We start from the raw sequence: 22,031 nt of genomic DNA, 5'->3' as shown, positions 1-22,031 counted from the left end.
ACATTGTCTGCAGGCCGCAGGGTGCAGACTACATAGTGTACATCAGGGGATTCATTGGAATGTTTCATGAGTTTCATTGGTTTGTTATTTCGTGGATTTTAGTACGCTTACATTTTAGACAACTTTTTTAAGCTTAAAACTTCATTTCATTGTAATCTTTAATGTTATTCGTTCTAAATATATTAAAACAAAAAGAAAATATCCAGTATAGTAAAAGACAAGACGAGAAACGTAAAATTGTATTTATTGTTAAGTTACAATGTACAACAGATACCCACCTTAACCTGTATGTAACATGGAAAAAGATCACTTACATTATTTGGTTTTGTACAAATCAAAGTTCTTATTAAACTCGGGTAAATTGAAAGAGTATGAAAAATTCTTAATCAAATACTGAAGCTGGTAAAAAAATTTATATTAGAACAAATAAAAAAAATAAAAAACTTTGAATTTTCTTTGGAATGGAATTGAGTCTTTGCCATAAACTCTGATTTGCTTATACCTAGATCAAATAATCTGAGTTTGATATATTAAAGGTTTATTCCATCAGGTTGCAAAACTATAGAGATTTGAAACTTTAAGTTTGTGGGAAAGACTAATTTCAAATTGGACAAAATGAGGACATCACTTTTTAACAAATTGCCAAGCTTCGTGAACAGCTGTGCAGATGTTGGAAATAATTAGAAGCTGTTTAATTTAACTGTTAAACAGTAAAAAGACAGTTATTGAATACTGATGTCGTTAATTTGTAATTAAAGATTCACAATGTAAATCCGTCGCAGCTCAGCTTTATTGTTTGCAGTGTATGATGTCGAGAAACAGATTTTTTTTAATACGTTCCTAGCTGGGAACTTTTGTAATGGACACTCATAATCTCGATCCTTTGATTCCGATATCCAGTGTGGGTACTGTTAATTTAAGGATCAATGCTTAATCCCTTTATATCAGTTATCATTTCGAGATTCAATTACACTGCAGATATAAATAAAGATTAATTTAATCTGCAGATTAACAGAAGATCGAGATCATGTAATGATCTCGATATCCACAATACAAGAGTTCCCAGCTCACATAGACTAAAATCTGGTATTAAGTAAAACAGAAATGATTTATCTTAACTGTTAAACAATGTTTAGACACCCACAGCTGTTGTTGAATACTGTAGTTATAAAATATTGTTAATAAATAACTGCTGCAGTTGCTTTAAACACATCTGTTGGCCCCTATGCTGTTGCTGTTGTTGCTGCAGCTGTTGCTGGTGAATTCTGCTTGAGCTGTAGAATAATAGATCTCATTCGAGAAACATCCTAAAGTCAGAGAAAGCTGATAATCAGAGCTACAGCTGATAATCAGAGCTACAGCTGATAATCAGAGCTACAGCTGATAATCAGAGCTACAGCTGATAATCAGAGCTACAGCTGATCATCAGAGCTACAGCTGATAATCAAAGTTTTTTAAAGTTTAAAACTCGTATGTGTGTTTTCTTTAAAAAGATTCATCACAGATTTTTTGTTGTTCAGTGTTCACTGTTCAATATAAAACTCTTGTGATAACTCTTCATTGTTCAGTGTTCAGTGTTAAGTATAATGTCTCAATGTTCAGTATTTAGTGTTTAGTGTTCAGTATTTAATGTCTGTTGTTCACTGTTCAAAAATCAGTGTTCAAGGTTTAATTGTTTACTGGTTCAATGTTCAGTATTTAATGTTCGTTGTTCACTGTTCAAAAATAAATATTCAAGGTTTAATTGTTTACTAGTTCCTGGTTCAGTGTTCAGTGTTTTAGTTTGAGTATGTAGTATTCAGTGAAATTAATATCACCTTGATATTTTTGCTGGTTTTCTGATTAAAATCACACAGGGTTGAGACTCTATAATAAAAATGTTTTCAATGATTTACAATTAAAACAATTTAGGATCCTGCAAAGTTTCAAATTAAACCGCAATTTATAAGTTTAATATTTTTATCAATTTTTTTCACAAATTTTCAGTGAATCATCTTCTGTCGATATTTTCCAACTTGATATTTTCTGAATTAAAATAAAATGTTTCTACCTTTCCCATTCGGTTCCAGGCTCAAGAGTTTCTATTGTAGAGATATAGCTTCTATCTATACTTAGTCTTGCTTCCCTACAGTATAGAATATATAGAACTTATTATAAACATTCTATTGCAGAGATATAGCTTCTATCTACTTAATTAGTCTTGCTTCCCTATACAGTATAGAATATATAGAACTTTATAAAGATATAGCTTCTATCTTTCAGGGGAAAAATTTAAATATAATTTGCTTAGCTCGGAAAATCCCATTATTTACTCCTCTAAACTTCTTCATTTTGTTTAACCTGTTGGCTGCTCTAGTCTTCTCTAAAGTTTCTTGGTGCACTTTATACCAATCCTCCAGCTCCTAAATCAAACATTAGGAAATTAGATGGAAATTAAAGATTTTCTTTAAAACAAAGATTTCTGCTTTAATATATCTTTCATTCTTCAGCTTTACTCATATCCTTTAACTTTATCTTCATCCTTCATCTGCTATCTTTCATCCTTTATCTTGCTCAATAGCCTGTTTTTTGGGCAACTTGCTTTACTTCTCGTCTTTATCATTAATATTGTATCCTTTCTCCTTTATCCTTTATCATTAATATTGTATCCTTTCTCCTTTATCCTTTATCATTCATTCATATTAATTTTCATTCATATATTTACAAAGCATGAGATATTACAAATAAGCAATCACAATTTAATCCAACATTTATCCTTTAACCTTTATCCTTTAACCTTTAACCTTTATCCTTTATCCAAACTTCATCTTTCAACCTTTATACTTAATGCAACCTCCATCTTTCAACATTTATCCTTTATTCTTTATCCTTCATCCTTATCCATTATCCTTAATCCGACCTTTATCTTTTAACATTTATCCTTTATCTTTTATATTTATCCTTAATTCTTTATCCTTAATCCTTCATCTTTAATCCTTAATCTTTAGTCCTTCATCTTTCATCCTTCCTCCTTTCTCTTACCATAGCAGCTTGTTGTTTAAGCTCTTCTCTATCCTTCTCTCCTTCTTCATCCTTCTTCTTAAATCCTTATTCCTTCATCCTTTATTTTTAATTCTTTATCCTTTATCCATTATCCTACCTAGTAGCATGCAGCTTGCTGTTTGAGCTCCTTTTTATCCTTCTCTTCTTTTTTATCTTTCGTCTTTAATCCGTAATCCTTCATCCTTTATCTTTAATCCTTTAACATTTATTCATTATCCTACCTAGTAGCATGCAGCTTGCTGTTTGAGCTCCTCTCTATCCTTCTCTTCTTTTTCATCCTTTATCCTTCATCCTTTATCTTTAATCTTTACCCTTCACTCTTCATCCTGCATTCATGTTTTAACATTTATCCTTTATTCTACCTTAGCAGTTTGTTTTTTTAAGATCCTCTCTATCCTTCTGTTCTTCTTCATCCTTCGTCTTTAATCATTCATCCTTCATCCTTTATCTCTAATTCCTTATCCTTCATTCTTCATCCTGCATTCATGTTTTAATATTTATCCTTTATTCTACCTTAGCTGCTTGTTGTTTAAGCTCCTCTCTATCATTCTCTTCTTCTTCATCCTTCGTCTTTAATCGAATCATCTGCTGTTCTCTCCATTCCCTTAATAAGAACAAAATCCAGTTTTTTAGGGAATAAAAAAGAGAATTTGACTTTAGATAGGAGCAATCAACTATGATGTCATTGAGGGAGCAAAAGTAGAGTAAATTGTTTATTTCTTTTTTAATTTTTAATCTAAAATTTGAATATCTACGACTTTTTCAATCGTTGTAACGCCGTTAAAATTGAATTAGGTACCTCGTTTAATGCTAAAATATACCTGAGAACAGCTGGTTCCTGTTTCACGGGTTTAGATTGAACAGGAGAAACAGTTTCTGCTTGCTCTGTGGAAGCAGGCCTTGAACCATAAACAGCAATGGTGCTTGCTGAAAAAGAAAGGAATTAAGCTTGAGAAATGCCTGTTCTATCTAAATACTAAAGATTTGCTTTGAAACTGCTCTTCATATGATTTTCCACATTTTGATGATCAACCATGCTTTACGAAATTAGGTATTTTTATAGATCTACTTGAGAAATCTGTTCATATTCCTATATTCTTATAAACCTACTTGAGAAAGCTGTTCATATTCCTATATTTTTATGAACCTACTTGAGAAAGCTGTTCATATTCCTATATTTTTTTTAACCTACTTGAGAAAGCTGTTCATATTCATATATTTTTATGAACCTACTCGAGAAAGCTGTTCATCATCCTATATTTTTATAAACCTACTTGAGAAACCTGTTCATATTCCTATATTTTTATGAACCTACTTGAGAAAGCTGTTCATATTCCTATATTTCTATAAACCTACTTGAGAAAGTTTATGTTTATAAACTTACTCGAGAAAGCTGCTCCGTCATTTATGTCTATAACCCTACTTGAAAAGGCAGCTCCGAGTCATATATATCTATGAAGCTACTTAAGAAAGCTGCTCGTAATTCTTTTCGTTTATGAACCTACTTGAGAAAGCGGTATAATAATTCTTTATGTTTATGAACCCACTTAAGAAAGCTGCTCCTAGTGCTATATGTTTTTAAACCTATTTGAGAAAGCTGCTCCTGGTCCTATATGTTTATGAATCTACTTGAGAAAGCTGATGCTAGTCCTATATATTTATGAATCTACTTAAGAAAGCTGCTCCTAGTCATATATATTTCAGAACCTACTTGAGAAAGCTGCTCCTAGTCCTATATGTTTATAAACCTACTTGAGAAAGCTGCTCCTAGTTCCTGATCTATTTCTCCGAGCTGCTGCTGCTCCCGTGAGAGGAACTCAGCAGCAGGATCCTCCTCAACCTCAACCTCACCCTGAGCAATAAAACCATAATGTTTAAGTTAGAAAATTAAATCATCTAAAAAATAGCAGAACCAAAGATAATGTAGTAACCTTCCAAAATGTAATAAACATTCTTTGACCGTAAAACTATCAAGTTGGGAGAGATTTGTAAATTTTAAGGTACAAAACAGACAAATTTTTCTAAATAACTGCAGGACTCTACCCAATTCCCATCAACTACAGAGTTACCCACAAAGGATGAGACAACTCTACAAAATGTATACTTGTTCTTTCTGTGGCAAATCATTAAATAAACCATTAAAAGATTATCAAAATTTAACCATGTGAATATTATATGTGAATTTCAGGTCGTCTTCACAGTCTCATCCTTTGTGGGTAACCCAGTACTGAAATTGCTTTAAATGGAAATCGTTAGCCTTGATTTAGTCACAAAATTAAATTTTTTTATACTTTTGCAAATCATAATACTCATCCTTTACAGGTAATCCAGTATCTCAAATCCTCAATGAATTTACATTAAGTTTGAATACCTGGAGTCCATATGATCTATGTATCTAAGTACCTGGAGTAAGTCTTCATCCTTGGATTCAACCATCTCTCCGAAATCGTCCTCGAATCCTGACATCTTGTCTACAGTGTGTGAAGTTAATGGCAATATTGAGAATGTAAGATTTCTAAAACTTGAAACAATGTATCTATTTTAACTTTTGAATCAACTTACTTGATAATTTCTTTATCTTTTAAGTGTCTCTCAATTCATGGTCTATTTACATCGGTACCCTAAAGCCCATTATAAAATTTATTACTGGGAGGTTTTCTGTATTGAAAAGATTCAATTTCTCTTTATTTCCTTCATTTTCTCCTACCGCATCAATTTGTGAGTTACATTCATCAGGAGCCGCAAATGAAAGTAAGCAATTTTAAGATAGGATATCAAAAATTACTTCATCATTCTTGATAAGAAAATAGTTTAAAGGGTACCATTGTGAATCTGATATGCCAATATAAATGGAGATTCACTTTAAGTTAAGTATACAATCTCTTTAAGGACGTATATATCTCTAGACCCCCTCACAGACCTCACAGAACCAGCTGGTTTTAAGCCCTGTAACGGAGTAAAGATAGAGAGATAGATGTAATAGGAAAGCTTAGTATTGATTTTATCTTCCTTACCCCAGAGGGGAAATATTAAAAAATGGTCAAAAAACTCGAGTTAATATTTAACTTTTAACAATTTTCAGACAAACCTCTTTTTCTTGGATGACTTGCTATGCCAAGTTTTTCACATATTCTTGGTAGCTTAGATTCAGGAGCGTATGCTACAGGAATAATTGTCCAGGAGGCTCATCTATGCTTGGATTACAATAATATAGCTATAAGATTGCCTACAACATGGTTTACGAGGGCAGGAAGGCCAGTAATAACAATTTCTCGTCTCAGCCACATTCTCCTCATTTTCTCTTCCGAGCCACATTCTCCTCATTTTCTCTTCAGAGCCACATTTTCCTCATTTTCTCTTCCGAGCCACCTCGAAATCCTAGTCCTTATATTAAAGCTTTTAAGCATTCAATCCTTCAAGATAGAACTCTTTTTAGAAATGATTATATCATGTTGGAAACTTCGAATCCACGATATTGATGTCAAACTTTCCTACGTAGTGGCTGATCTTCAAGATCTAAAATAAATAGCAAAATATTTCTATATGTTTCGTTTTTCTAATTTGACATCGGAAAATTTCTAAAGAATTTAATAAACTAAAAAATGCGAAGTTCTATAAACTCGGAATATTTTGTAACCCGGTAATATATGAAGATGCGTGAAAAAAGTTAAGGGACAGAACTGCAAAACTTTGATTTAATTGAAAATATTTATTTAGACTTACAGCATTCAGTTCTTTATTTATGCTTTAACGTGGGCATGATTAAAAAATGTTTTGTCATCAAGAATTGGTGTCTTTTAAAGGTACGCAGATTTGAAGTTAAGTTGGACTAGAAAAAGAGGAGACTGTGGCTCGGAGTCGGACCAGAAATTGTTGTTCCTCCCCTGGGCTGACAGTAACAACGGTAGTAAATACAATATCAATTTATATACTTATTAGGAAAGTAAACAATAATTTAAAGAAATATAAGGCTGATAAAATCTATTAAGTAGTATCTGAAGTTTCATTCTTGTAAATAAAGTCGATGAAAATATTTTAAACTATATTTAAAGAAAAATTAAGACTGTAGTTTAAACAGAAGTTTTCCCATCTTTCTGATACAAGGTGTCCCACAAAACATGATAGTTGGTAAATAGTTTAGAATGTCGTCTTCCAGAATATTTTAAGTTGTTTAATAGGAAAGACAATAATAAAAATATTGGTAAGGAATTATATAATAGTAAAATTTTTTCAAAGTAAAATATATTAGCGCAAAAGATTTTTAACTAAATAAAATTCTTCTAAAAACCTTTAATATCTCATACAGTGTATAGAAGACGACTCAAAACTATTTACAAACCGTCATCTTTAATGGGACACCCTGTATCTCAATGATTTTTAATAAAACCCATAAACCACGTAAGCTGGAGGAGCTGGAGAACACAATCGAATAGATAAACAAAAATCATAAATTGGAAATCATCATAACGCAAAATTTCATTCAACCCATTCAGAAATTACTAATTAATTTTGGAAGCTTTATTGAATTTATGTTTAAATATAATTCATTATATAAATAAAATATTTTGATATTAATATGCAGAAAGTTACATTATCACATGTTGGTAAACACTAGAACTGGTTCTTCAGACTACAGGGTAAATAAAAACCGGTTTTACAGGGTTTACACAAGCTAGTGAATTATTTAATAATCTAAATGCTAATCAGCTTTTGAACATAACTTTCTTCTAAAATTTAAATAAAAAGTATTAAATTCACTATTTGGCAAAATAAAATTAACAAATTGAAAATAAAATAATGTGGGATTAATACAAGAACTATCAATGTAATTTCAAGTGACTTACGGAATATCAGCAGAGAAAAGGAAAGAAATTGAAACTATTAACAAAAATAATAAAAATAATGACCCTCCGATGAAAGTTTAACGAGTACCTTTTGTTAATCGGACAGGAAACTGTTAGAATAAAAGATCACTTGAAGTTATGTTGACATATTCCCTTCAGATAAGTATCAAGTACAGAATAAACCGGTTTTACTTCATGGTGTCGTTAAGTTTTTTCGGGACAATGTAAAATGCAAATAAACAGGAACAAAATGAAACATTGAAAGATAAAAAATAAAATAATTCTGCGAATTTACCAAGTTAATAATATCGATACTGGTGTACTACGCACTAACCATGAACATGTACATTGTACATATAAAATTAATATTTATAATTTGTTCATATGTTTTAAACAAGAAGGAAATTCCAAAACCCTGCGGCAACTTGGGATTTTGTTGTGACCCGGAATTATGTCCTTTATTTCTAGCTGGATGGTTCTCCATCGCAGCTCCTTCATCCCCTTAAATCTTTAAAATGTGTTTTTCTTCAAAATAAAATATTTGTGAAAATGCAGGTTTAACAATGTAACAATGCAAAATTCGAGTTTTGTTGTATCATAGTTACAATTTTAGAAAATGTTAATTTAGAAAAAATGCTGATGAAAAGCTCACGATGGAAACCAGATACCTAAAGTAATAATGGCAAGGTTTATAATTCCGGGTCAGCTTATGGATTCTTCTCGCAACTGAAAGAAAAGTTTTCGTCTTGTTGGTTTACGAGATAAAACGATATTTATGTATCCTTTGTAGAGAGAACAACCCAGGGACATTCAAAACCTAATTCTAAATCTTTAATTGTCTATTAAATCGTGTTAAAAATTTAAAACAAAGGCCGAATTGCTGATCAAGGTTTGTTTTAGCCTTTATCCATATAATCTTATTTTCTTAAACGTGTAAAAATATGATTTGAAAGTAAAGATATTATTTAACAAATTGCCAATTGTATATTAATCATGTTAAGCTTAACATAAGCCTACTGTTTAAATACAATATTTGGAGCACTAAATTTTAAACTGAAACAGATTTAAGGAATTAATCTAACCAGGTAGAAATTTTAGCAGCACATTTAACTATCTTAGCTGAACGTTTGTTGACAAAAAACAATGAACTAGTCTAAATTTCTATCAATATATAAGGAATATTATGATTACATAAACTAACTTTTAACCTCCTGTTTTTACTGTAGATCCTAACTCCTAGGAATGTTAGGCCGTTTAACAGATGCACATTTTCAATATATACGTTCTATTTAAATAAGAGCATAAACTAGTGACAAGGTTTTAAATATTCTTAGTAATTCTATGACTGGGTAAAAGGCGCGCTGCCAAAAGGATCTCGGCGACTGCTGGCGGAGAGATCATCGCCGTTTCCGCCTTTCATTCTGTCGAATTCTTTCCCTGCAAAAAAAAGTTTAAAAATCAAATTAGTAGTGAATTTATGTACTTAATATCATTAATGTTACGGAGTTCAAGGACTTAAGTGGGCTTTTTTGTTTGTTAAAAAGTTGTATAAATAAACAAATCCAGAGTTCTATATGTATAGATTCCTTTCCAAAAGGAAAAACTATCAGAAGAGGGTAAGTTGTAAATTTTACGGAGAAAATATTTGATGACCAATACCATGGATTCTGATATCTATTTATAAATTGTTCTTAAGAAGCTACATGGTAAATTTATAGAAAATAAAACTAACGAGGATTTAGAAACATTTAGCAATAGCATGCAAACCCAAATCTTGAATCAGTGTAGTAAACGCAATATACTGAGTCAATCAGGTTACGTAGTTTTCACGAATATAATATTCACTGAAAATCAATAAATGAGAGAGAAATGAAGATAAACTTCGCACCAAATTTGAATCTAGCAGAACAAATAAAAAATTATTATACAAAAAACAATTAAATTATTTAAATTATGTGCCAACCAACCAGACCAACATGATTGAGTTCCTAGCACTGGATCAAAAACAAAGCATTCGGTCCTTGTCTGCTATAAATTAGTAAGTAAGCACTTAGGGTCCCTAGTAAAATAATAACACCTGTCATGATCTTATTACAGCGGGATCAAAAACTAAATAATTACACAACAGTAATTTTTTCAAAACGCATATCCTTCTCATTTTAAATTTGACAATAATACTAACGTTGTTTAACGTGAAAACTTAGGGTTTGGATGTAGGTGTCATATTAACAATTTCTATAAGTATTCTTTATACTTTCAACAAAGAATCAATAGCGTGTAATTCTTTTAATCAAGACTTAAAGGGAGTGTTCGCGAAAATTAAAGGGGGTAAAGGGCTGATCCCGAATTGAAATCGATATCGATCGGTACTTATTGATCGGTACTAATTTAACTTCTCTCTGTTGCGGTTTTTGGCGGTTCAGGGAGGCGGTTAAAATTCTTTAAATTCTGCCTCCGGTTAATTATTTAGAGTCAGTCTCTAGTTAGATGGATCATAATTCAAGACACTGAAGCTGAAAAGAGGATCTGAGAAGATTCTAGTTCTACAGATACAATACAACAGGGGTAAAAATATTCATAAGTTAACCTTAAAAGTTTAATAAACATGCTACATCTTGATTTAATATTTCCAGAAACTATACATTCAAAGCTAATAATGTTAAATTAAAATATGAACAGTAATATTCAGTGATCTTTTGGTGATAGTTGTAAGCATCGAACAGCTCACAACTTACAAATCCTAACGGTTCATCAAATACCACCAATCATTCATGGCGCATACTCCCTTTTACATTCTATTAACAGCTACACCTTTTTTTCAGACATGCCTTTAAGGTTTTCTAATTGCCACGATTAGTTAATAATAATACACATGCAATTAAATTACTGCTATTTCTCTGAATTTAGTTTATATAAATTGAGTTCGAATCAAAGAGAAAATAATATTCAGTCTTTCACTTGGAAAATATGTTAACAGAAACTACACATTTTCATAACGCAAAGAAACTGAGTTTTTGCCACAAACTCAAATATTTTCATCCCTATATCTTGGCAACCCAATGTCGTAAACCTTAGAAATTTCAAACTATTAATTTTGTTAGATCAAATAATCTAAGTTTGAAATATCAAAGGTCTATACCCACTGGTTGCAGAGATATAGAAATTAGAAAATTTGAGGTTGTGGCAAAAACTCAATTCCTATTAAAAAACCCCAACCAACTTTCAGTTTGTCTTAAAATTCACTGGAAATATTATTCGGGGGGTTGTAGAATGTAGGAGGAGGATTGTATTTAAATGACATTGATAACCTTTCAAGCCGTAAGACAAATTCTTTTTCCAACCCGGCCCCAGGTCGATTAAGTTATCCAATCTGGGAACTAGTTGATTGTCGTAGAGGGAATTTTTTTCAAAATGGCATTGGATGAGAAAAGGTTTTTTTTGTTAAAACCTGCGAATTCAACCCTTTTGATAATCAAAGTCCGATAAAATTTAATAACTCTCTGATTCCCAATCTTATTTTTCCTCTAAAATATCAAGCAAGCAGGTTAAATTTGTTGAACCTTCACCGTTACCAACTCCTACCCTACTGAACACATTAAATAACCTTTTTTGTTTTCGCCCCTTTCCCACCGGGTTCTCCTAAAAGTTTAATTTGTAAAAATAATGTTCGTTTAAAAGAATCAGATTCGATTTTTTAAATTATCAGCTAGCAAGCTAGTTTCACATCTCTGTTATACGTGTAGGAAACGACAAAATTCAACTCACCAAAAATAACATCCTCAGACATGGCCCCGAAGTTGACTGAATCTTCAAACGGATTCCAACCTTTAACCCTGAAACAAGTAGAGCTGGGACCAGCTGTGTCAAATAATAGATGCAATGGAAATCGGAAATTCAATACTTAAACCAGGATCCATTTCATTTTGATGAGGATCCGGATCCTAGATAGGTCCTGTAAAACAATGAAACCAGATTTTAAGTCTGTCAGGTAGAACAGTAGATCCGTATCCTAGATTTGTCATGTAGAAAAATGGACCCAGATCCTAGATCTGTCATGTAGAAAATTAATACGGAGACTAGATCTGTCATGTATTGAAGTGTACCCGGAATCTAGATCTGTCATGTAGAAAATGGATCCGGATCCTAGATCTGTCATGTATTGAAGTGTACCCGGATCCTAGATCTGTCATGTAGAAAAATGGATCCGGATCCAGCTTATCAATATTTCTTAAAACTTTCCTAACTTCAACACCAAATTGCCATCTTTCAAAAAAAGATCTTGCAATTTCGATTAAAACCTTTTTTAGTGTTAGAAGAAGTAGGAGGGTGTTTGAGAAAATATGGATCCCTGCAAATCGACTCACAGTGAGATGAATAAAAATTATGATACCTGTTCCCAAGGGTCTGAGGTCCTGGGGTAGGATCAGGGTTAACTGATAGAAACGGATTACTAAAAAAATTTTATTATCAGAAAAAAAAGCTATATAATTGAACAAACATATTAATTATTATTAATTATTATTATTAATAATTAATTAATTATTAGTCGTCGTCTTTTCCCCAAATCAATTTTAAATTACCCCGGACAAGACCCCTTCTTCAGCTTGGTAATCTATAAACTGTTTCAAAATGATCTATTCAAGAAAAAACTTTCTCCAAACATCTTGTACGAATGAAAATAAAAATATTTACTTTTGAAATGTTTGCGTATCTGAAGTATTTCGACGATGTCCCAGCCTAGGTTTAGCAATTTCAGAGCTCTGAAATAAAAACAAAAATAAAGTTAAAAGTCTTTTAGAGTGACTGTCAACTATTTTTTAAGTGCCCCTCCATTTAAGGGGGGTTGCATACGTGGTTCACAGTATTAACTTTTGGCACTTTAAAAATAAATAAATTCTGGAATTTTCCTTCAAGTTCCTGGTTTCTGTTGAACAAATCCTAAGTTACTTGTAAAGTCAAGAGCAAATAAAAATTATTAATTCTCAACTTATTCACATTTGCTTTGACATTGGTTTAAATGAAACCGTTGTGAATCGGGCATGTAACTATACAAACGAAGGCTTCATTGAACTTACGTTCACAGTTCCTTTAAGTATATGTGTTTTGTGTACTAAGCAAATTGTACAGTGTTCAATGTACAACTATGTCGTGAGTAATCTGTACCTTAGTAACTGTATCAGAGGGTAAATTGCACAGACTAACCGGCCCACTACCAGCTGGATCCTAGGAAATGTAAATGGTTTACTTCAAATTTTAAAATTATAACCTGCACTTACGTAATGGCAATTAAATATCAAAAATGCTCAAAATTCCTAGAATATTTTAAAAGAAATAAATGCTTACAAAAAACAAGATCAAAAAAGGAGAGGAAAAAGAGAGGGTGTATATTTTTAAAATCTAAGGGAAAAAAATAATGGGACATGAAAAATCAAGCTTTTTTCTTCATCCTTTTTCATACTTTTATCCCAAAAATTTATTTCCCTAGAAGTCATTTTTTTTACAATTCAATGAATAAAGATCGAATCGAAGAAATAAGACTGATATTAGGGTACCTGAAAAACGTCTGAAACGAATGGATTTGTTGAAGGATAATCTGAGTTTTCAACCCTGATAAAACAAATCTCTTGTCTTATAGAACAGGGAAGAATGGCCAGGGGGTAGAATATTTTAATTATTTATTAAAAGAGTACTGCTGGGGTATTCTGGTCCCCAGACAAGTCAAACCCATCAGTACTTCCCCTAGGACATATTTTATTTTGAACCCTGGATGTAAGCGCACCGGGTGCAGAGANAGGATTAAGTCACAGTTCTAGGGGTAGTTTATTTCTTCGTAAAACCGTCAATGACGTTTTCAATTATTTGAGTTTGATTTGAGTAAATGCTTTTATATATTATTTAATCGATCGATCAAATACAAATGAACGAGTAAATCAATCTGTGTTTAATCTAATATAAAAAAATATCGTATCGCGTCGGACTATACATGTTGTAAGAATGCTACAGTTAGCGGGAAGAGAACCTCAAAAAAATTTTCTCTCTGGCATTGAATGAAAGGCTTATCCCTAATATTACCGTTTCGTCTCCAAAAAGTAGTTTTCTGTTGAGTAATTGTGGATTTTTAATATACAACGGTCAAGACTGCGACGCCGGGAACTTCTGCTAGTAATTAACAACAAATATGGAAATCTGGGTCAACTGGGTAACTGTAGATTAATATCGAGTTTTGAAAGAGATGAATATATTCCTAGAGTTTACATCCTTTATTGGGAACGGATTAGAAGGTTTGGTTGCGGAGACAGAAACCTGAGGTTTGTTTGCGGAGATTGGAACCTGAGGTTTGGGTTGAGAATCCTCCCCTTTCCGTCCTAATCAGATATTAGAATATTAACAATCAGCTCAAAAAATAGTTAGAAGACAGAGATAGATATTTAAAAATTACCATCCCGCTCCACAGGGGGGAGGGGGGTTATGACTATTTTGGGAAAAATTAAACGTCAAAGTTTTCCTCTCTTTTTGATGCTTTTTACCCCAAAAATTTATTTGCTGCCCCTTTAAAAACTTTATTTCCAATAATAAAGCGAAAAAATATATCGAATATCCGAGAAAAAGGAAGTTTCGAACAGTTTATAAAAAATGAAAAAAATGAATGAACTGTCCAAAGGTAAGTGTGGTTGAAAAAGATAACATTGACAGACTGAAAAGCTTTATAGCACAAACTTACAAAAAGTAAAAAAGGAGATCGAGTAAAGTTTATAAAAGTAGGGTTTTAGGGCGCCCATCTTCTATTACAATTGTGAACATTTTCTCTTTATATACATTGTAAAAAACAAACAAAAAAAGTTCGCGGATTTTATAAGAAAAAAATTCATGGATTTTTTTAATTTTATGAAAATCGAATTTTGCTGGGGCCAAATTTTGAAATTTTGATCATGTATAAACTTTCCCTGGGGTCATGTGAGGTCCCACACAAAATTTGGGCCCTTTTGGTTCAGGCGTATATAGTAAAATTGATAAAAACCTTAGGGTCAACTATTTTTTCGTAAACAGTTTTTTTATGCTTTTTATAATATAATAATAAAAACCTGAAAGCGAAGCTGACTGAATTGGAAGTGGAAGGGGTCCCTTAGCAGAAGTATGTCCTGGATTAAAAATACATCAAAATTTTCCATCAAGTAAGTTTTATCAAGTGAAACCACTTTCAATCCATGGAACAAATTAAGTTTTATCAAGTGGAACAACAAATAGTTCAATCAATAAAGCATCAATCAACTAATCATCAAACACTCAATCAGCAATGCATTCACCATCAATCAATTAATCAATCATAAATCAATCAATAATTAATCATTAATAAATCAAAATCAATCAATAAATCATAAATGAATGAAATTACAAATGTAAAGATTAACTTCAGGATAGAATACCTTTAGGTCTGGATCTAGGGGCAACAGATGTTTTGGTATCCAGGGGCACAGCAGACCCCAGAGCCTGGTGGGAGGGTGATTGTGGGAGCAGGGCGCCAACCTTAGCAGGGGTGACAGGCAGTAACTTTAAACATGAATAATTAGTAATTATAAACAATTTTGGTGTAGATGTCCTATTTAATGTAGAGGGGGGGGGGCCTGCCTTCATTTTTGGTTCAAATCTTCTAATCACTAATTAGGCGTGCAGCCAATAAACTGGAAGATTTGAACCAAAATGAAGGCAGCCATACATCAAATAGGACATCACCACCATCCCATTTATTTAATAACTTGACAAATTGACACGTAATTTTAATGTCTTAATAGTTTAACGCAATGTACCCTCCAGTTACCTGAGGTGAGAGTTTGTCTGCGTCCTTGTTGTGTGTGTCTGTTTCATATTTCTGGACTGGTGGAGTGTTTAAAGTTAAACTAGAGACGCTAGGAACCAGAACATGCTGAAATCATTTAGTTTTATATTAAATAATCATATGTCTAGAATCTAGAGCGTGCTTGAATTCAAACAGCATTTAACTCATTTATTTAGCTCAGTGGTGTTAGCCCGGATAGTGGTCTGGGCACTCCTTATCTGATCTTATCAAAAAAAAAATGCGTTTCCCGTTTACTTGAAAATCTTCCATATAATAAAGCTCACAGCTCATATAAATATATATATATATTTATTTGGAGTAAATATTCGAATAGTCGATTTCTTTTTTAAATTTCACTGACATTTCAGCTAGTATTATATAAATTCTAATTCTAAAAGAGGAATCTTGTAAAGTATGTTCTAAGTTAACTTACATGTAAATTCTGAATGGGACATTTCTTCCCGGCAATCTGGAAAGCTAAACTAGCAGCCTGAAATATAAATAAGGTTCGGGACAGGTTACATTTGATAACCTAGAAATGAGTCATTGATCTTAAGAAGCCATAATATTTTCAAGATTTAAAAAACTGAATACAAGGAAATATTTGAACGGAAAATTGCAATGAGATAAGAAAATTTTTAATATTTAAGCTTCTCTTGTAATTTTTTTGTCTTTCTAAGAAAGTGTACTGAGATGGAATTTAAAGAATTTGAGCCGCGGTTTAAATCCGCCAAAACCCAGTTTAAATTAAGCGCCGGCTTAAATCTTGAAACATTTGATACAATTTTAAGTGGAACCAACCATATTTAAACTCGGCTTAAATTTAAACCGCCGCTCAAATTCTTTAAATTCGACCACTGAACACATAAAAATGAAATCAAGATGAAAAATGTATTTACACACGAGGATTCTAATATTTGGCAAAATTCCATCACAAGGATCAACTTGGCTCAGGTGTTTGTAAAGATTAATACCTGGAATATATCTGGTCTATCTGCTGCTGAAGGAGTTAGAAGGTATCTGATCAGCTTATGAAGATTCTAAACAATAAATTAGTATTTTGATTTGAAAATGACAATTATGATTTAATGATGATGAAACAAAATAAACTACCATCAACATTCAACCGTCATTCTGATGAAAATTACATTTCATGGTAAGAAGATGGGAGTTGGGAAATAAAGTAAACCATTCCTGGAATATTTATTAGTAAGGGATTGAGAAGCTAACAATACTTGGGAATATTTAGAAGTAGGTGGGAATATTAAGTAAAGGTTACCTGGGAATATTTAGAAATAGGTGGGAATATTAAGTAAGGGTTATCTGGGAATATTTAGAAGTAGGTGGGAATATAAAGTAAGGTAACCTGGGAATATTTAGAAGTAGGTGGGAATGTAAAGTTTCCGGATTGAATTGCCAGTGTACTCTCCCCAAATGGAAGTGTAAAGAAGCAAAGCTTGTAAAGCATACAACCGAGCGCCTGAATAATTATCAAATATTTAAATCGTTAAAAAAAATATATTATCATATCAGGGATGAAAATTATTTTAAAATCTAAGGTGAAATGAAGTTGTTTTGAGCGAAGAGTTTAAAAATTGGAAAAGAATGGAAAGTTTATCTCCCATAAACTCTTTAATATTGTCAAATTCCTTTAATTCTGTTCAACAATAAGCTGCACTCTTTCCAATATATTTGAGTAATTTAGATTTAAGTAATTTACCCAAATATCTGCTTTAGTTGTTATTGGTTGCATGTTATAAACATCAATCATCTCGGGAGCCCTGAAACATGTTTTCGTAAAGATACATTTAATAAAATGAGCCTAGCCTGAAGAATAAAGTTACTCTTTATGTTAGAAGGATATACAAAAACACACCTGTAGGATAAAGTTACTCTAGATGTTAAACGGATGATAAACACCTGTAGGATAAAGTTACTCTAGATGTTAGAAGACCTGTAGGATAAAGTTACTCTAGATGTTAAACAAATCAATAAACACATGTAGGAAAAAGTTACTCTAGATGTTAAAAGGAAAAATCACCCGTAGGATAAAGTTACTCTAGATGTTAAACAGATAAATAAACACATGTCGGATAAAGTTACTCTAGATGTTAGAAAGATACATAAAAACCTGTAGGATATAGTTACGTGAGTATGTTTAGAATGATATATAAAAGAACCTTTAGCAAAAACGCTACTGAATATGTTTAGAGGATATATAATAGAAACTGTAGGATAAAGTTGCGTAACTAATATGTTTAGAAGGATTTATTATAGATCTTGTAGGATAAAGTTACTGAATATGTTTAGAATGATATAGAATAAAACCTGTAGGATAAAGTTACTGAATATGTTTAGAATTATATATAATAGAACCTGTAGGATAAAGTTACTGAATATGTTTAGAATTATATATAATAGAACCTGTAGGATAAAGTTACTGAATATTTTTAGAATGATATAGATTAAAACTTGTAGGATAAACTTACTGAAAATGTTTAGATTTATATATAATAGAACCTGAAGGATAAACTTACTGAATATGTTTAGAAGAATATATAATAAAACATGTAGGATAAAGTTATTGAATATGTTTAGAAGAATATATAATAAAACCTGTAGGATAAACTTACTGAATATGTTTAGAAGAATATATAATATCACCTGTAGGATAAAGTTGTATATTTTTTTATTTCTTCGTCTACAAAAGTTGCACCGTGGACTGCAGGATCAAGAACCTTAGGACAAGATTAATCAAATTTAAAATCAAATGCATTAACAGTTTAAAAAGAAATATATACAAATAATTGATATATACATATGAATATTAATACTGTAGCAGAAGAACTTTTATTTGCGTTTTGGAAATCCTTGGATGTTAATTCTGAACCAATTGTTGAATAAAATTTGCCATGGACAATAACACGATACAGGGTTTTACTTCCAACAGTAGGCGAAACTTTATAAAGCAATTTTAATTATAAAAAAAATTGTTTTCTAGCTAAAAACACCCTGTGAATATCATAAATAATATAAGATGCGACGAGCTGACCTTCGCAGTAGCGGATCCGAAATCACAGAGGATGAAGTGACCTTTATCTGCCTGCAGGATATTTTCAACCTTAAACAATCAATTAATCAATAAGTACTGAAGAGAGACCAAGGATCTGATTTTATTAATAGTGAGAAGTAGCTAAACCGTGCAGACGTAGATCAACCAAATTCTCTTGTGTACTGATTCAAGCTGAAGAGAAGTGGTTAAAAAACGTCTACGCGGTTCAAACATGTCTCGCAAATCATTAAATCTGGTCCCAAGTAAAAGGGTTTCTGGAAATTTTGAGACATCAGAAATAAAAAGAATAAGATTGATCAATGCTAAAAATCGAAAATTACCATTTTTGTTGTATTCGGAAGTTTTGAACTGGGAACAAACCTTTTTCAAGGTTTTCCTTTATCATTGAATTTTGGAGTTTAGCAGAAAAGTATTTATAGCATTGTTTAAAAGCATAACTTTCATAAAAATAACAGTTGTTGAAATAAAAAAAATTTGTTTTGTTTGAATTTATCACCTTTAAATCTCTATGAAGGATTGGAGTCTGACAATGGTGCAACCTTGCGAGTCCTTAATTAGTTAATTATTAACAGTTGTAAGCTAATTAATGAATCAAGCATCAACAGATCAATCAATCAATCAAGATCAACAGATCAATCAATCAACCAAACATCAACAGATCAATCAATCAATCAAGATCAACAGATCACTCAATTAACTAAACATCAACAGATCAATCAATCAACCAAGCATCAACATATCAATCAATCAATCAAGATCAACAAATCAATCAATCAACCAAGCATCAACAGATCAATCAATCAATCAAGATCAACAGATCAATCAATCAATCAAGATCAACAGATCAATCAATCAACCAAACATCAACAGATCAATCAATCAATCAAGATCAACAGATCAATATCAACAGATCAATCAATCAATCAAGATCAACAGATCAATCAATCAACCAAACATCAACAGATCAATCAATCAATCAAACATCAAGAGATCAATTAATCAACCAATCACTCAATTAAGTACCTTCGCAAACATCACAGAATATCTCTAGAATTTGAGCTTCAGTAAACCCAGTCGATAGCTTCTCATTCATTAGCTGCAGTACATGAACCTATATATAAACAGTTATACATCAGCTGCAGTAGATGAACCCATAATATAACAATTTTATTTATCAACTGCAGTGCATGCACGTGTACATAGAACATACAATATTAGCAAACATTAATGTAATTCAGCTTTTACTAACCTTGTGATATGGCATGAGGAGGAGTACTTCATGTACTCCTCCCTCTGAGCTATTAACACAAGAGTCCACATACTCGATTAGATTCTTATGTCCGGTAAGATTAGACTAAAATAAAAAGGTGATTATCAGAAAAATACTGATTGATAAGGTGTTTTAATGTTTAATGTATTATTTTGATTATTATATTTTACATTTTACAGATAATTAAAAATAAAATTTAATTCTCTCATCTGATATTGCTTAAACCATCGATATCATTTTATGGCTTCTTTAAACTATGCAATAAAAAATCATCTAAACTTTATAATTCTAATTATTAACATGGTTGTTACATTTTAACGAATAATTACATAAACTTAAAGTATTTTGTAAGCTTACCACAATATTGATTTCTCGTTTGCACACAGCCAAATCTTTATCATTATTCACGCACATGCGCTTTAGAGCCATCCGCGCACCATTTGCACCCTTAAATACATAACTGTAATTACTGGATGTAAATACTTAATCATGGTTAGCTGTAGATTTGAGACAGTTTTAGACCATTTTACAGATTTTAAACTATATCTAAGTTTAACTGTGACAGAAGATAAAAGGCAAGAACGAAGTAAAATATCGTTTCGTCAGAAACACTATAATGCTTTCAAAACGAATCAGTAGTGTTTCAAACACAAAGCTGAAATTTTTCAGAACTGATGATTATAACTAAAAATCTTTTTTGGAAAATGAAAAACAAACTTGTTTTCTACATTTGTTACCTTAACAAGGAATACAATCGCAAAACCTCCTTCTGCAACAACATCCTAAAATTCAATCAATCAATAATTAAATCTTTATCTTAAATCTATTTATGTTTACGCGGTAAATAATCCGTTTAAGATGAAAACCTACAATTGACAAGTGGACGATTCATGTTTTACCGACCAATCTTTACCTCCAAAATTAAAAAGGACATACCTTAATGCTTAAGGAATATGTATTTTCAAGAATCTGTGTATATATCCCATTAATAGGTCTAAAAAGAAACCCCTGACAACTGTATCACATTTGACGGGAAACTGAAAAATACCTCAATGATGACCGTATGCCGGCCAACGTTGAATTTCTTCCCGATATAGCTACTGTGAGCTTTCTCATTCTCCTTCTCATCTCTTCTGTTCTCAATCTTCCCGAATATTTTCTTCATCTTCTCCCGATCTAACTCCACCGCTCCGTCGGCCTAAAAATGTTAAACTCTATTTCAATTCAGATCAGCTGTGTCTACAAATCGTTCTCTAAGAAATATCCAAGTTCCGGAACCATAATTTCTTTGACTGGTCATATTTTACTGTTTTACAAAACGTCAAGAGAGTTGACAGGTCTAGCCGAAGAGCTCGGCCCAGAAATTGTCTTAACCTAACCTAACCCTAAAATAAAAAAAAATAAATAATAATTTTACTGAAAATTAGTGGCAATGTACAAAAATTGATACGGGGGGGGGGTCCAAAAATCGCTTACTAGGAAATTACCCGGACCCTTGAAGTTGGACCTCCCAGGATAGACCTAACAATAGTCACTTTATAAAAAAATACCTGCCTATAAGATTAATATTGCGCCCCTTCCCAGTTTTCAGCAGTGTTTAACTTTCGTTGCACATTATCTTGCTACTTATATCCCTGAAATATATTAGTCTAGATAGAACAGTCAATCAAATCGGGCTTAATCATTTTTTTAACCTTCCAATGGAATCCTCAACCCAGACTAGTAGAAAGGATTACGAAATATAATGAAAAAAATAAGAGGTTACTTTTTGGATAAATTTAAAAAGTTCTAATGCAAACATCTGATCAGTAACAATGAATTTCGAATGAATTTAAGGTAATCACAGTAACTTAACGTTTAAAACCCTAAATGATAAAATGTAACACTGAAACTCGAAACTCCCCAACCAACATCGTAATTAAGTAGAAAGATTCAGTATATAGAAGAAACTTGTAGGATCACTTGATG

General features: G+C 31.9%; 2 protein-coding genes across 4 annotated transcripts; both read right to left on the bottom strand.

The window, feature by feature from the left end:
- Positions 1-483: 483 nt before the first annotated feature.
- On the bottom strand, positions 484-6,197 carry LOC111710124 (clathrin light chain). Its single transcript, XM_023484163.1, has 9 exons — positions 5,605-6,197; positions 5,446-5,513; positions 4,795-4,894; positions 3,864-3,969; positions 3,556-3,646; positions 2,341-2,402; positions 2,051-2,125; positions 1,818-1,866; positions 484-1,307 (listed from the first exon to the last, which is right to left on the bottom strand). The coding sequence occupies exons 2-9, from the start codon at positions 5,506-5,508 to the stop codon at positions 1,224-1,226; spliced, it is 630 nt and encodes a 209-aa protein (XP_023339931.1). The 5' UTR covers positions 5,509-5,513; positions 5,605-6,197; the 3' UTR covers positions 484-1,223.
- A 1,910-nt stretch (positions 6,198-8,107) lies between these two features.
- LOC111710091 (AP2-associated protein kinase 1) lies at positions 8,108-21,719 on the bottom strand. 3 transcript variants are annotated; one of them, XM_023484133.1, is made up of 24 exons: positions 21,618-21,719; positions 21,112-21,261; positions 20,801-20,845; positions 20,421-20,510; positions 20,043-20,147; positions 19,817-19,904; positions 19,290-19,342; positions 18,773-18,841; positions 18,385-18,458; positions 17,441-17,501; positions 17,087-17,200; positions 16,695-16,760; positions 16,154-16,210; positions 15,703-15,807; positions 15,311-15,434; positions 14,969-15,025; positions 14,131-14,251; positions 13,439-13,493; positions 13,050-13,109; positions 12,579-12,646; positions 12,277-12,336; positions 11,652-11,719; positions 11,491-11,525; positions 8,108-9,323 (listed from the first exon to the last, which is right to left on the bottom strand). In XM_023484133.1, exons 2-24 carry the CDS (start codon positions 21,226-21,228, stop codon positions 9,303-9,305), a joined length of 1,713 nt encoding a protein of 570 aa, XP_023339901.1. In that variant the 5' UTR covers positions 21,229-21,261; positions 21,618-21,719; the 3' UTR covers positions 8,108-9,302. The 3 variants fall into 3 exon arrangements, with proteins under 3 accessions (XP_023339901.1, XP_023339885.1, XP_023339894.1); XM_023484117.1 differs by lacking the exon at positions 11,491-11,525 and having other exon boundaries at positions 8,915-9,323; XM_023484126.1 differs by lacking the exon at positions 11,491-11,525 and having other exon boundaries at positions 8,915-9,323; positions 21,614-21,716.
- Positions 21,720-22,031: the final 312 nt, after the last annotated feature.

Source organism: Eurytemora carolleeae, unplaced genomic scaffold, assembly GCF_000591075.1.
Source record: "Eurytemora carolleeae unplaced genomic scaffold, Eaff_2.0 scaffold136, whole genome shotgun sequence".
In the NCBI taxonomy this organism is placed as follows: domain Eukaryota; kingdom Metazoa; phylum Arthropoda; class Copepoda; order Calanoida; family Temoridae; genus Eurytemora; species Eurytemora carolleeae.
The sequence above is the reverse complement of the archived record's forward strand: the minus strand, read 5'-3'. Positions and strand labels throughout refer to the sequence as shown.

Coding starts and splice junctions, on each gene's coding strand:
- LOC111710124 (XM_023484163.1), bottom strand. CDS start 5,508: ATGTCAGGATTCGAGGACGATTTCGGAGAGATGGTTGAATCCAAGGAT. Junction 2,403..3,555: donor TTAAACAACAAGCAGCTAAG/GTAGAATAAAGG, acceptor TGTTTGATTTAG/GAGCTGGAGGATTGGTATAA. Junction 1,867..2,050: donor CCTGGAACCGAATGGGAAAG/GTAGAAACATTT, acceptor TTTTTATTATAG/AGTCTCAACCCTGTGTGATT.
- LOC111710091 (XM_023484117.1), bottom strand. CDS start 21,228: ATGAAGAAAATATTCGGGAAGATTGAGAACAGAAGAGATGAGAAGGAG. Junction 20,511..20,800: donor CGATTGTATTCCTTGTTAAG/GTAACAAATGTA, acceptor TATGTATTTAAG/GGTGCAAATGGTGCGCGGAT. Junction 20,148..20,420: donor AACGAGAAATCAATATTGTG/GTAAGCTTACAA, acceptor TTTTTATTTTAG/TCTAATCTTACCGGACATAA.